Source organism: Hypomesus transpacificus, chromosome 23 (genome assembly GCF_021917145.1).
Source record: "Hypomesus transpacificus isolate Combined female chromosome 23, fHypTra1, whole genome shotgun sequence".
Lineage (NCBI taxonomy): Eukaryota > Metazoa > Chordata > Actinopteri > Osmeriformes > Osmeridae > Hypomesus > Hypomesus transpacificus.
In genome coordinates this window covers 13,081,534-13,094,808 of record NC_061082.1, presented here as the reverse complement: position 1 = coordinate 13,094,808, position 13,275 = coordinate 13,081,534, and the positions used below count along the sequence as shown (strand labels likewise).

The 13,275-nt window shown below is 53.0% G+C and overlaps 1 protein-coding gene across 1 annotated transcript; it reads left to right on the top strand.

The window, feature by feature from the left end:
• On the top strand, positions 1 to 11,732 carry LOC124485840 (GRIP and coiled-coil domain-containing protein 2). Its single transcript, XM_047047679.1, has 24 exons — positions 1 to 165; positions 482 to 541; positions 717 to 801; positions 901 to 986; positions 1,071 to 1,175; positions 1,309 to 2,163; positions 3,556 to 3,579; positions 3,907 to 3,967; positions 4,344 to 4,444; positions 4,621 to 4,719; positions 5,142 to 5,261; positions 5,822 to 5,986; positions 6,221 to 6,325; positions 6,762 to 6,924; positions 7,112 to 7,212; positions 7,290 to 7,367; positions 7,491 to 7,628; positions 8,441 to 8,562; positions 8,643 to 8,819; positions 8,968 to 9,236; positions 10,477 to 10,695; positions 10,824 to 10,963; positions 11,317 to 11,518; positions 11,659 to 11,732. The coding sequence occupies exons 1-24, from the start codon at positions 160 to 162 to the stop codon at positions 11,730 to 11,732; spliced, it is 3,555 nt and encodes a 1,184-aa protein (XP_046903635.1). The 5' UTR covers positions 1 to 159.
• Positions 11,733 to 13,275: the final 1,543 nt, after the last annotated feature.

Sequence of the window (13,275 nt, the reverse complement as noted above, 5' to 3'; positions counted from 1 at the left end):
CGGAAACGACTCCGATTGAGGCAGCCAAAACACTCAACATTTGGTTTGAAAACCGTATACTATAATACTATAGCCTACTAACCCCTGGAATGATATTGGACACTAGCGACTTTGCAGCATAAACAACAACAACTGGGCAGTTACACTGTTCCTTTTAAGATGGAGGTAATTTAGCAAAAAGAAATGCTTGCTTGTTAGAATTGCTACTCAAGATGGTTAAACAACCTGCTGTACCAGTCTAGCTAGCACTACTCTTCAACACGTAGCAACGTGTCGTTTTATTGTGACAGTCGTTAGGCTTCCTGTGGACTATAAATACCGTTTGATATCATCATAAATGCAATAATTGTTCCCAATGTCTTACTAATTGCATGCATGGTCGCTAATTATGTGTCAGCTAGCTAGCTTGTACAAGCAAGCCACATAAATAACATGCTGTCATTTCCTGGATGTGGTTTATTCATGTTCTTTTTGTGGGCAGCAGCAAGACCCTGGAGCAGACTCTATGGTTTCGCCCCCCGCAGGTGGAGCAAAATCAAAGGTATAAAACCACCACCGATTGTTTACTCAATGTATCTGTCCACTACACCATCCATCCACAACGTAATTCTTCTGGCTATACTACACCCGTGAACCTAAATAACTCATAGTCGTTAACATTAAATCATTTGTGTGTGATCAAGTAAAATATCTCTTTGACCACTCCTCTCCATTAGTTGGACACACTATCCAAGGATGACCTCATTAAGTTTGCCAAGAAGCAGATGGCTGCCATGCAGAAACTCAAATCTAAATGTGCAGGTAGCAACAAGGACAATACTACAATTAAGTCACTACTTGACTATTCCCATAATTAAAAAGTAAAGTTCATCGCTAACAATTTTGATCACTTTCTTCTAGATCTGGAGAAGGAGGTTGAGACAATCAAATCGAAACCCCCGGAATCTACAACTAATAATTGCCCTCCTGACAATTCTATAATACAGGTGGGTTTGCTCTCTTATTCTCAATAATATATGCTCTTGAATTGACTGTATTGGTAACTGAACGGTTCGGTTTGTGCGTACTAGGAACTGACTGAGAGAATGGATGCAGTTCTGCTGGAGAAGGCTGAGACTCAGCAAAGTCTGGTAATGATGCGCAAAGACAACGAGAAGGCAAAGAAACAGACCAAGGTCAGCCTACAATACTGCAGTACAGAGAAAGCCAATACAATGCAGTAAACATATAGCACAGTATATTACCATGCAATGCATCAAGGTGCAATACAGATTAACTGTACCTCGCAATTCTTTTTTATTTACCTAGGATACAGTACAGAAGCTGGCAACAATTCAAGCACAGTTGGACTTGGCCAGGGAAGATCACCAGAAAGAAATAGAAACTCTTGAAAAGACCATCGGAAACTCAAAAGCCAAGCATATGGAGGAGATTGAGTATTTCCAGAAGCTCCTGAAAGAGCGCGAAGAGAGCGAGAGGGAGAAAGAGAGTGAAAAAGAGAGACCCAGGCAAAGAGAAGAGGCGGAGGTGGCGGAAGGTGCCCAGGCGCTCCTAAAACGTCTGGAGTCCCAACTCCTCGGCCTGCAGACTGAGCTGGACTTGTCCAGGCAGCAGGCTGCAGCACAGCAGGAAGACCAACAGAGGGTGCTGACTGAGGCCCAGCAGGAGGCAGAGAACCTGAGGGAGGAGCTGTCCCGGAAGAGCCTACAGCACGAGGAGGAGCTCCGAGCCCTGGAAGAGGACTATGAGATTGAGAGGGAGCGCCTGCTGCTGCTCCAAGAGGAGCTGACGGAACAGCTGGCCCTCAAGGACAGCTACCTGCAGGACGTCCAGGAGGAAGAGGAGGAGCCTAGCCGCGGCTCGGGCATCGCCAGGATGCTGGAGTTGTCCGGCTGCAGCCAGAACAGCACGAGCGACAACGAGGCTGGGGATTCCGGGAGGCTCCGAGCGGCGCTGGATGACCTACAGGCCCACAATACCATGCTCCAGGATGAACTGACGTTGCTTGGCAACGTCAAGAGCGAGCTGGAGGCCGAGCTGGAACGCGCAAGGGAGGAGTTTCAGATCGAGAGGGAGGAGCTGGAGTTCAAGATCGACGAGCTGCAAATGTCCCGGGAGAGCGTGGCCTTTGATCCCACGAACCCAAACCACGAGGCTCCTCCATTTACTGACACCCAGGATGGATCTCAAACTAACACAGAAGAGGACCTTTCTGTTGGTCCTAGTCCCAGTAGTCCACTCTCCTGCTCCAGCCCTGTCCCAGACAAGCGGGCTCTTGACCCAGAAGAGCAGCAGAACCTGGAGCTCCAGGGTCTCAAGGACCAGTGTGAGGCCCTGGCCAGAGAGAGGAACATGGCCGTGGCCGAGTATGAACTCACCAGGGACATCCTCAGAGGTCTGGAGACTGAGCTGGGCCAGAAGACTGGGGAGTTTGTCAGGCAATACGAAGCCATGAAAGAGCAGGGGGAAAATGCTGTTCAGGAGCTCCACGAGAAGGTCCGGGTGCTCGCTGAAGAGAAGGAAGCCCTGGGACAGAAGGTCAGTGAGGCCACCGAGGAAAGGGACATCCTGAAGGAAAGACTCCAGAGCGTCGAGCAGAGTCTGGAGGACTCCCTGGGCCAGACCCGGGCTGCAGAGGGGCTCAAGGAGACGCTACAGGCCTCCGTGGAAGAGAAGACCGCGTTAGCTCTGGAGCTGAAGGTCTCCGTGGAGGAGCTGAGCAGACGTCACGAGGAGATCCTCTCCCGATTGCAGCTGAAGGAGGGCGCCGTGCACGAGCTGGAGGAGATGGTGCGCTCCGTCACCACGGAAACCCAGTCCCTGCTGCAGCTCAGAGAGCAGGAGGTGGCCCGGCTGACGCGAGAGAGGGAGCTGGAGGTGACGAGCGGGAGAGAGGAGGCCAAGAAGCTACGGGAGGAGAAAGACGAGGAGGTGAAGAGACTGAGGGACGAGGGCGCCGAAGGGCAAAAGAGGGTGACCTCCCTGGAGCAGATGGTGTCGGAGCTCTCCGGCGACAGGGCCGGTCTCCGGCTGAGCCTCGAGGAGGCGTCCACAGCCCTGTCGCGCGTCCAGGGAGAGAGAGACAGCCTGGGCCAGCGGCTGCCTGAGCTGGAGAGCAAGCTGAGGCTAGAGGCCGAAGAGAGACGGCAGCTGGAGGCCAGGATGGCCGGCCTGTCGGAGGAACTGGCCGGTCTGAGGAGCCGGGAGGAGCAGGCCCAGGAGACCGTCAGGGCTCTGCGGGAGCAGGCCCGAGCCCTTGGAAGCTCCTCGGAGGAGGAGGAGGTGCTGGAGCTGCGGACGCGTTCAGAGGAGCTGGAGAGGGAGAGGAACATGCTGAGGAGCAGCCTCGAAGAGGCCCAGAGGGAAAGGGGGTCGGAGGAGCTGCGGGAGCACGTCGAGGAGCTGGAGAAGGAGAGGAACATGCTGAGGAGCCGCACGGAGGAGGTGGTGGCTGACATGGAAGCCCTGCAGCGAGACCTGGAGGAGATGAGACTGGCCAATGAGAAGACGAGGGAAGAGAACCAGGAACTCCAGGCTCGGGTCATGCAGGCGTCTGAGACGCTGGAACGCCGAGAGAGGGAGGAGAGGGAGAGGGGAGACGCAGAGGGAGAGAGGTTGAAAACCGAGGGGGAGACGGAGAGGAGAGCGCTCGAACGACAGCTGGCAGAGAAGGAGTCTGTGATATCCCAGCTAAAGAGTGAGACGGCCGCCTTGCAGGTGGGTGTTTCCCCTCTCAGTACAAAACAGTTTTAGTCACGTGTTTGAAAAGCTCTCCAAAGTTTCTTATGTCCGGTTTACCTCAGCAGCAGTCTCCGCGGTGGGTATTTTTGATTGGCTACCGAGGTGTTTCTCATTAGTTTTGCTGATTGACTTCTCTCCCTCCTGTCTGCTCTATCCTTTCTGCAGTCTGCATCCCACTCCACTCGCTCCGGGGAAAACCTGGACAGTCAGCTCACTGAGAAGATCGGTTTGTCCATAATTACTCTTCTCTTAATGAAGTTCCCTGTAGGGAACAATAATGTGGGATTCCACCAGTAGTTTCCAATTAGTTGTTTTGAGATGCCGTTAGCATCTTGTGTGTGTGCGTGTGTGTGTGTGTGCGTATTATTGACTTGATGCTTATCAACATTGCACTCTTTTCTTCATTTTTTTTTTTTTCTTCATTACTTTATTCATTACTTTATTCACCGAGGAGCACTCTATCACAATGCACATGGTAGAAAGACATACTCTAAAACAACTTGTGATTGACTCGTTTTGGTTCATTCAGCTGGTTCTGAGTGTCTGTATGGTTCCCCATGTGCATGACTCACCCTGAGCCATGTCTGCCCGTCCCTCACCAGCCCTGCTGGAGAAGGAGAGCAAAGACAAGGACGAGAGGATGAACAAGATCAAAGCTGTGGCCGTGAAGGCCAGGAAGGAGCTGGACATCAGCAAGAAAGAGGTATGATGGGACGTGACGGGCAGGTCAGCTAGGCTGTATTATACAACAACAACAAAATGCATTTGTATAACCCCCCTTTTTACAAGCCATGTCACGGATGCCTGCAAACATGCACGTATACCAACCGAGAACCCCCCAAAAAAAGACTTGTTTTTGAGCGATCGGGTGTCTTCCAGGCTGCGACTCTCAAGGAGGAAGTGGAGGCGTTGAAGGCGGCTAGGGAGAAGGTTACCAGCTCCATGAAAGACATCATCCACGGCGCCGAGGGATACAAGGTACCCACGAGCGCCTCTCTCTCTCTAAACCTTCACCCCCGACCCCTGTAACGGCGATCCGAGACCTTCCGTCCCAAGCCTCTTTCAACACGGCATTACGCAATACCGCTTTAGCCTGCGTCCCCTCCGTCCAGAGCGAAGAGTATATCACTCTTCTGAATGTGGTTTCTACAACTGAGTCTGTCCACTGTGTTTTACGCCGCGAAGAACCATCGTATCAATAAATAGCCGCGGCCCCTGCTTCACGAGTAGGCGGCCGACTGAGAGGGAATCACTCTGTCGTATCTAATGAGAGTTTTGTTCCGAAACCAAAATGGAGATGCTGTCAAACCAGCTTGATTCATGGTTTCCCTCCTGTACGTTACGCAATAGAAGAGGTACTTAATAATGAATGTGTGTGTGTGCGCGTGTGTGTGTGTCAGAACCTCCAAATGGATTACGACAGGCAGAGTGAGCAGCTGGAGAAGGAGAAGGAGAGAGGAGAGGCGGCAGAGAAACAGATTGCCGAGCTGACCAAGCGACTGGCCGCTGCAATCACACAGGTACGCCACATGACTCCGAGTGTGTGTGAACGCACACAGTCACAACAGTACTCAGACCAGCCCTTCTTAGAAGACGGCCTTTACCTTAAAGCAAATAAACAGTGCCAATCTGTGTCGGTATCTCTGTAACGGCTGAATGCCCGCTAACTGCCCATTAGATGCGAGCGGGTGAACTTGCTATTCCGACCCCCGCACATTTTAATTTTTTATGTCACCCTTCGCTCGTAGCCGTTTCTTCCCAGTGAGGTGGCAAACGTCAGGTAAATAAACAAGTGTCTGGCTTCCATCTGGCGTTGCGGCGTCTCTCGTCGTCCAAGGAAAAGGCTGGTTCTGCTTGTGTGAGCTCGGGGCCTCCCCAGGGAGCCCTGCAGGAGCGGAGGACTGAGGGAAGGAGCTCTGGAAAGAATCGCACCCCGTCTGACTCGCGTACCCAGCAAACGATGATGGGACGTCGCGTTTGACGTTGATTCACTTTCCCTGGCCGATATAAGCGCCAGAGGGGTGGCTGTTTGTCGGATTCGCCTGACTGAGTGTGCACGTGTGTGTGTGTGTGTTGGTAGCACGAGCAGCTGTGGTCGGAGAAGGAGGACCTGTTGGTGGGGATGGAGACGGCGAGGAGCACCGTGAGACAGCTGGAGGGGCAGCTGCAGGAGACTCACAGACACACGGCCACGCTGGACAGAGACCTGCAGGCCGAGAGGCTGGTGAAGGAACAGAAGGCCAAGGTATCTCCACCACAGAGTCGCACCGCGCCGCACCGCGGGAGAAACCTCGCAAACGTGAAACGACACGGAAAAAAGAGAGGGAGGGGGAGGAAGGCAAACAGACAGAGACAAACAGACTTGGAGGGAGGAAGCTGAATTCGAGCGGCCATTCGGACGTGCCGCGGGTGGGGGCATGTGTGTGTTTGGCCCCACGGGGCGCAGAGCTGTAAGAGGTTGTTGTTGCGTTTCCTCCAGGATGTGTCCGCGGCTCTGAAGGAGGTGGAGGAGCTGACGGCTCAGCTCCGCAAACTCAACCAGCAGTCTCAGCAGACAGCCCAGGAGCTGGAGCAGCTACGCAAGGTACACACACACACGCCCGTACGCACACACACACACATCAGCTGAATCACAAAGTCACTACGAGGGTTTCATCTCCGCCCCCAGAGTGCGTTAGGTAGCGTGTTGCCGCTGGCCCTTAAAAAAAACAAACAGACAACAATCAAAGCACAGGAGGATGTGAAAGTTGCATTGTCGCCTGCTGTGCTTGAGGCCTTGCTTCTCTGTCAGAAGAGCCAGGGCTGAGAGGACACGCAAACACACAGCCGGTCTGGAACAGGACCCTGCCTCGCCACGTGCCCACACACTACTGACTATGTAGTATCTCCCACTGAAGAGTCTATCGTCGTTGTGACTTAACTCGGCACTCTGAACGTTTGCCTTATTGCGTGCATTCGATGCTGGCGTGTGTGTGTGCGCAGATGTAAGGTGTGTTTCTGTGTTCCCTCTGCCGCCGCAGGAAGCGCAGCAGAATTCCCTGTTGGACATGGAGATGGCAGACTATGAGAGGCTGGTGAAGGAGCTCAACACCAAGCTGTCCGAGAGAGAGGTGCTTGTGGAGGACTTGAAGGCCCAGATACAAACACACACTCAGAAGGAGGACGCCCTCAACCAGGAGATCGGTATGGCAACACACACACCCACACACACAAACAATATGCCCCACTGACTTGCTTTCTCAGCGGGTAATCCACCACCTACTTCCCTAATAACCAGGCTGGGATCAAAAGACTCCTGCTGTTATTCAATTACCTTCATATAATGCTCCTTGTGTGTGTGTGTGTGTGTGTGTGTGTGTGTGTGTGTCAGAGTCTCTGAAGGCACAGGTAGACCAGGGGGAGGAGAAGACCTCCAAGATGAAACAGCTGCTGGTGAAGACCAAGAAGGATCTGGCCGATGCCAAGAAACAGGTCTGTCCCCTAGAGATGACATCCTCCAATGTACAGTATAGGTGTGGGTGTGTGTAAACCTGTGCTTGTGTTCGCAGGAGGCCTCTCAGATGATGCTACAGGCCTCTTTGAAGGGAGAACTGGAAGCTCAACAGCAGCAGCTGGAGAGCTCGAAGGTCAACGACTGTTGTTATCAAGGCCACCTACATTGGTTTAGGCATGACCTAAGAATCCCAATATACCTGTTACAAAAGGCCAATACACTTGAAATGTGTGTGTGTGTGTGTGTGTGTGTGTAGATCCAGGTGTGTGAGCTGTCAGCAGAGAGCCACAAGCTGCAGGAGCAACTGAGGTCAGTCCTGGAGCAGCAGCAGAAAAGCTCCTTCTCTCTGCAGCAGAGGATCACCACCCTGCAGGAGGAGTGTCACACCACCAAGGTATACACACACACACACACACACACACACCTGTTGCCCCGAAGGACCATCTGTTACACGTGCCAAGAGGAGTACACTTTGTCCTTTCATCCCTCTCACTCTACCTTGCTCTCTTTTGCTACTCTCTCCTCGTGCTCTCCCTCCATCCTGAGTTTTTATTTTATTTTTTACTTTCTTCCATCTCTCCTCTTTCGCCTCTCCCCATTACTCTCCTCCCTTCACACAAACGCTCCATCCTTCTTCCTCCCTCCATTTTCCATCCCTCCATTTTCCTCCCATCTCTCCTCCTTCCATTAGCCCGGCCCGGCCCGGTGCTGTAGAGATATTGTTATAAGTCTCCCATCAGCCGTGCGGGAGAGTGCAGCCCTGCTAAATGGCTGAAACCATTCTTCGGAGTGCAGCGTGCGGGGGATGCCCCCTCCCCCCCCCCCCCCCCCCCCCCCCCCCCCCCCCCCCCACCGGACATGGTTGGTGATAAATGAGTCAGTCCAGCTCCACAGGAGAGGAAGTGCTGCCGGGTCCCCCCCCCTCCCACCTTAGGGACGTTCACCACAAGTTGTTTTAATTACACTCTCCTTCTCCTTCGCTCACTCATTCTCCGCTCCCTCCCTCCCTCCTCCCCTCCCCTCCCAAAATACAGATGCGGAAGGCTAGCTCTAGCAGAGTGTGTATGTTTGCCTACAGCTTGCTTGCCTGCTTCCTGCCCTCCTGCAGTGTCCTCGCTGCACGAGAGTGCGACTTCTCGTCTGCGCCGCCGTGTTGTGTCTGTGCGTCCGTGGACGGCATCTGACAGTGTGTTCTGGCGTTCGCAGGCCGAGCTGACCTCCACCGCCAAGGAGTTCGACAGCTACAAGGTGCGAGTCCACAATGTCCTGAAACAGCAGAAAAACAAGACCACCGCCAAGAGCGACGGAGACACCGGCAAACTGGAGCGGTACGGACGGCGTGTGTACGTGTGGTTTATGCTATGTGTGTGTATGTGGATGTCTGTAACGTGTCCTGTGTGTGTTTCAGGGAGCAGATGGAGAGCATGGTGGAGCAGCTGCAGGTCAAGCTGCAGGACAGCCAGCAGGGCGTCCGGGCCGGCGCGGCCGAGCTGCAGCAGCTGCAGGCGGAGCACGACACGCTCCTGGAGAGGCACAACCAGATCCTCCAGGAGAGCGTCGCCAAGGAGGCCGAGCTCAGGGAGAGGTGCGTTGGCGCCCTCTCCGCCCGCGCGACCGGATCGAGTCTCGACCGGACGAAACCCCCTCTTACTCCTCAGCCTCTCTTAACGCGTCCGTCTCGCTCCCTCCCCGCTTCCTGTGCCCCCCTCCCCTCCATCCTCCACCCCTCCCAGACTCCTGGCCCTCCAGACGGAGAGCGCGTCCCTGCGTAACGAGCACGCCCAGACGGTGGCCCAGCTGAGCCAGCAGACGGAGGCCCAGCGGGCGGCCTTCAGGGAGCAGACGCGCCGCCTGCTGGAGGAGCACGGGGCCACGGTGGAGACGCTGCAGAGCCACATCAGCAGGCTGGAGAAGCAGCTGTTCGCCCTGCAGAGCCAGTCCAGTAAGGGGCCCCGCTCAGACCGTCAGTCGCATCGGTCCGGTGTCGGCTTCCAGGCCACCGGTACAGCCAGTGGGAGCAGGAGGCCCAGAATGGAGGCTGGGGGGGGGGGGGGGGGGCGGGTTAGGAATCCGGGTGACATAGCTGCGGAGGAATTCGAGAGATTCTTTGCGAGTGAGAGGTGTTTTTTTCCTTTTTTTTTTACGCCTCTGTTTGAGGAGAGGGGAAAAGAGATCTTGGCGTGGGGAGTCTGAGCAAAGCAGAGCTGGAAGCTCCTATATCACCTCCCACACATCTGTCCTTCTAGAAACATACAGAGTAAACACACACACACACAAATACACACAAGTGTGGGCAATCTGTCACTTTATTCCTCAGAGGACTGTAGCAACCAGTGTTGTTCTGAAGCGTAGCCAGACAGCGCTGTCTGGAGGAGAGCCGCCGTGGTTTGAGGAATAGTGCTGCTGGTTAGGGAGCTTCGGTTTAAACAAACAGCCCCGCGGAAACTTGTCAGGGACTTGACCTGCTGCCTTTGTCTCGCATTCTTCTCATTGCATCTCATACTCGCGCGCGTGCCTGTGTCTGTCATCTTCCTCTTAACTCGTCGAGGTGTTTACAGTGAGCCTCCCGCTCCTCCTCCACCTCCTCTTCCTCCCCCCCCCCCCCCCCGCCTCCTTTGGGAGAGACGCAGGCATCTGGAGAGTCTGGTCGTTAGTGTGTCGTCATGCACGCTGGGGTCGATGTCCCAAAACCGTCTCAAGCAGCCCCCTCTCCTCGTTCCCTCGCAGCATTACCGGAGCTCGGCCGAGCGCGCGCCACGCAATCTGAATACAGCCCCACCTCGCCCGCCCCTTCAGACACCCGTCTTTGACGGCACCTCACACATGAGGTCTTGCGATCCTCGCTACTCTCCGATTTCGTCCAATCCCGAGGTGATAATGACCTGTCCAGATTACTGGCGTGATGTATTGCGCTCCGGCGACGCCGTGGGTGTGTGTGAGGGTCGGTGAGATGCGGGGTGTGAAGGACCGCGCGCGGCTCATCCGTCAAACCGGCCTGCGTACACCCACCATATCCCCTCACATAGACAAACACAGCCTCCCTCTCTGTTTCACACTGTCTATTATTCACCATTTCTCTCATTGCCCTGTCACCCCCGGCTCAGTTACTTCCAATTCGTATTTTTTCTTTCCCCTCTCCCTTTTCAGACCACTGAACTACTGTGCACCAGCGCCCTCCCATGGTGAACTGCGGTAGTAGATAGCGTCGTCGCATTCTCATACGGTCGTGTCCCCCTCGGCAGGTTTGACTCCGGCCCAGTCCAGCCGTAAGCCTGCGGTGGACCGCAGACCCCCCGAGCAGGGGGCCTTGGGGGGCTTCAACCTCGCCCTGAGCGAGATGCAGTCCATGGCCAGAGAGGAAGGGGAGGGAATGGAGACCACCGAGACCGAGTCCCTCTCCCCCGCCCGCACCCCCCTACCTTCCCTGGAACAGCTCCTCACCTCTCCGGACCCCAAACAGGGTTTGTGTTTTTGTTGTTGTTTTCTTCTTCTTCAGTTTATGAGCAGTATGTGTGTGTCAGGCCCCGGATATTTCGCGTATGTGACGTGAGGCGTGTGGTGTGTGTGTGTGTGTGTTGCGGTTCCCCAGAGCCGTTTGTGTGGCAGTCGGAGCCGACCAAGGAGGAGATGAGCCAGAAGCTGACCACGGTCACCCGTAGCATGGAGCACATGAACAGCCTGCTGCACGAGACCGAGGCCACCAACGCTGTCCTCATGGAGCAGGTCACAGTACGTACACACACACACACACCCTCTCTCTCCCCTCTCTGTCTCTCACACACACACACACACTCTCCTCTCTCTCACACATACACTCTCTCTCTCCCCTCTCTCTCTCTCTCACACGCACACACCCTCTCTCTCCTCTCTCTCTCACACACACACACACACACTCTCCTCCTCTCTCTCCTCTCATTCTCTGTTTCTCTCTCTCACACACACACACACTCTCCTCTCTCTCTTTCTCTCTGTTTCTCTCTTACACACACACACACACACCTACCGGCATTGCGCACGCAACCGTCTGTGTGTGTTGACGTCATGTGCGTCTGTGTGTGTTGACGTCATGTGCGCGCGTGCAGCTGCTGAAGAGCGAGGTGCGCCGCCTGGAGCGCAACCACGAGCGGGAGAAGAGCGTGGCCAACCTGGAGTATCTGAAGAACGTGCTCCTCCAGTTCATCTTCCTGCGCTCGGGCAGCGAGAGGCAGGCGCTGCTGCCCGTCATCCACACCATGCTGCAGCTGAGTCCCGAGGAGAAGAACAAACTGGCGGCTATTGCACAGGGTAGGTACACACACACGCACACACATACTGTGTGCATGTACACTGGCACCCGTCCCATCGTGCTCACGCGGTTGTGCACTGTCATGTTCGGTATCGGTTTGATCCATGGTCATGTTGGCGATGTCATGTGATGCCCCCAGGTGAGGAGGAAGTGGGAGGAGCCAGAGCGTCAGGGTGGTCCTCCTATCTACACAGCTGGTCTGGGATCAGGTGAACCTGAGAGACCCCCCCCCCCCTTCCCAGACTGTCACCACGGCGACCAGACACTCTCCTACATATCATCAGGCATTTACCCGACCCTTACCTGGGCACTCATGAAACGTACCTGGCATTACTTATAGAAGCTTCCTAATCACGTTCAAGTGTATCTTTTTATATCAACACGTGACCTTATGTTCTTGACTTGCCTTCTCGAAGAATTAACTGGTTTGTCTAATTAACTGGAGCAATGTCAAATATCTGTGTGACCTCACATACTTGAAGGAAAGCCAGTAGTTACTTAACAAAACCAGCCAGTCAATGTTCTGTTAAACCGGCGTTTTTTAAACTGTGGGGGCCTGAATTTCTTCCTAGTTTAATAGCCTGAGTAGAGGACTACTGGGTTAAACAGGCTAAGTTACTGAATCCACAGTTTGTTCTAACATCAATGCCTTTCTTATACCGAAATGGGACCATTTTAAGATGATGTCATCTTTTCCGTATCCTGTATCTTTCCAAAGTTTTTTTTCATTCATGATCCTAAAGCACATCAGCACTGGAAACACTGCTTGGATTGAGTTTAAGAGTTTGGGTATTTTTCTTCTCTTAATTTAGCTGTGTTTAGTTTCTCTGCATTAATGTATCAATCCAAAGCTCAATGATAATGTGAAGATAATAATTTGTTATTAGGAGCACTTTATTTAATGACTGTGATGCTCACAACTCATACCCATGACAAAAAGGGGACCTGAACTGTTGTATTTGCACTCAGATCTGCATGAAAGTAAACCAGTGGAAAATATGATCCCTGTTTGACCACATCTTACCTAATACTAATTGGAAATATGCTAATATATTCCATGTCTAAACCTTTTTGGCAGCTGCTTATTCCTCATTGAGCCCAATCGGATGAGTAATATAAACATGGGAACAACTGAATGTATTTTTAACAAATTATTTTATATTTATACGTGGGATATTGTGTTAACTAAAAGGGCAGAATATTAATGAGATCTTTGTTTGCCTAGTGATTATGGTTTCAATGGTGGGAGTTTCTAGTCTTTGCAGCTGAAGTTACTGTCTGAAGGCTCTGATGCTCTGTTATAGACTAAAGACAGCAATTACTATGTATCTTTAGATTTGGCATTTGTCGTTTAATGGTGAGCTGACCCGGAGTTGTTTAACTAAAGACCAGAATAAAACATTGCAAATAAAACCAACGCGTGTTTGTGATCATTTAGGGTGGTCATTTGACCAGACCAATGAAATATGCCTACATATTTTGGCACATGATGCCTCTGCAGGACACACCTCCGACAGCTACCAGACACAGATTCACTCACTCTCATCATGCACACATCGAACTGGCCAGATGTGTTCTTTTTCCTCCATCAGGGAACTGCTGCCTTTTAAGGAAATCTATGCAATTTCTGATACCACCACACAAGCAGTCCAAAACGCTTGTTGTGTAATTGTTTTGCAATGGATAACCAAACAGAGTTTACTTGCTCTGCAGTTTTCCCATTGATACACCTGTTAGTATTTTGGGCATATTTAGC

Excerpts from the sequence above, each read along its gene's own strand:
- LOC124485840 (XM_047047679.1), top strand. Across the intron at positions 802-900 it reads ACTCAAATCTAAATGTGCAG|ATCTGGAGAAGGAGGTTGAG; the intron begins GTAGCAACAAGG and ends ACTTTCTTCTAG. Across the intron at positions 5,987-6,220 it reads TGAAGGAACAGAAGGCCAAG|GATGTGTCCGCGGCTCTGAA; the intron begins GTATCTCCACCA and ends CGTTTCCTCCAG.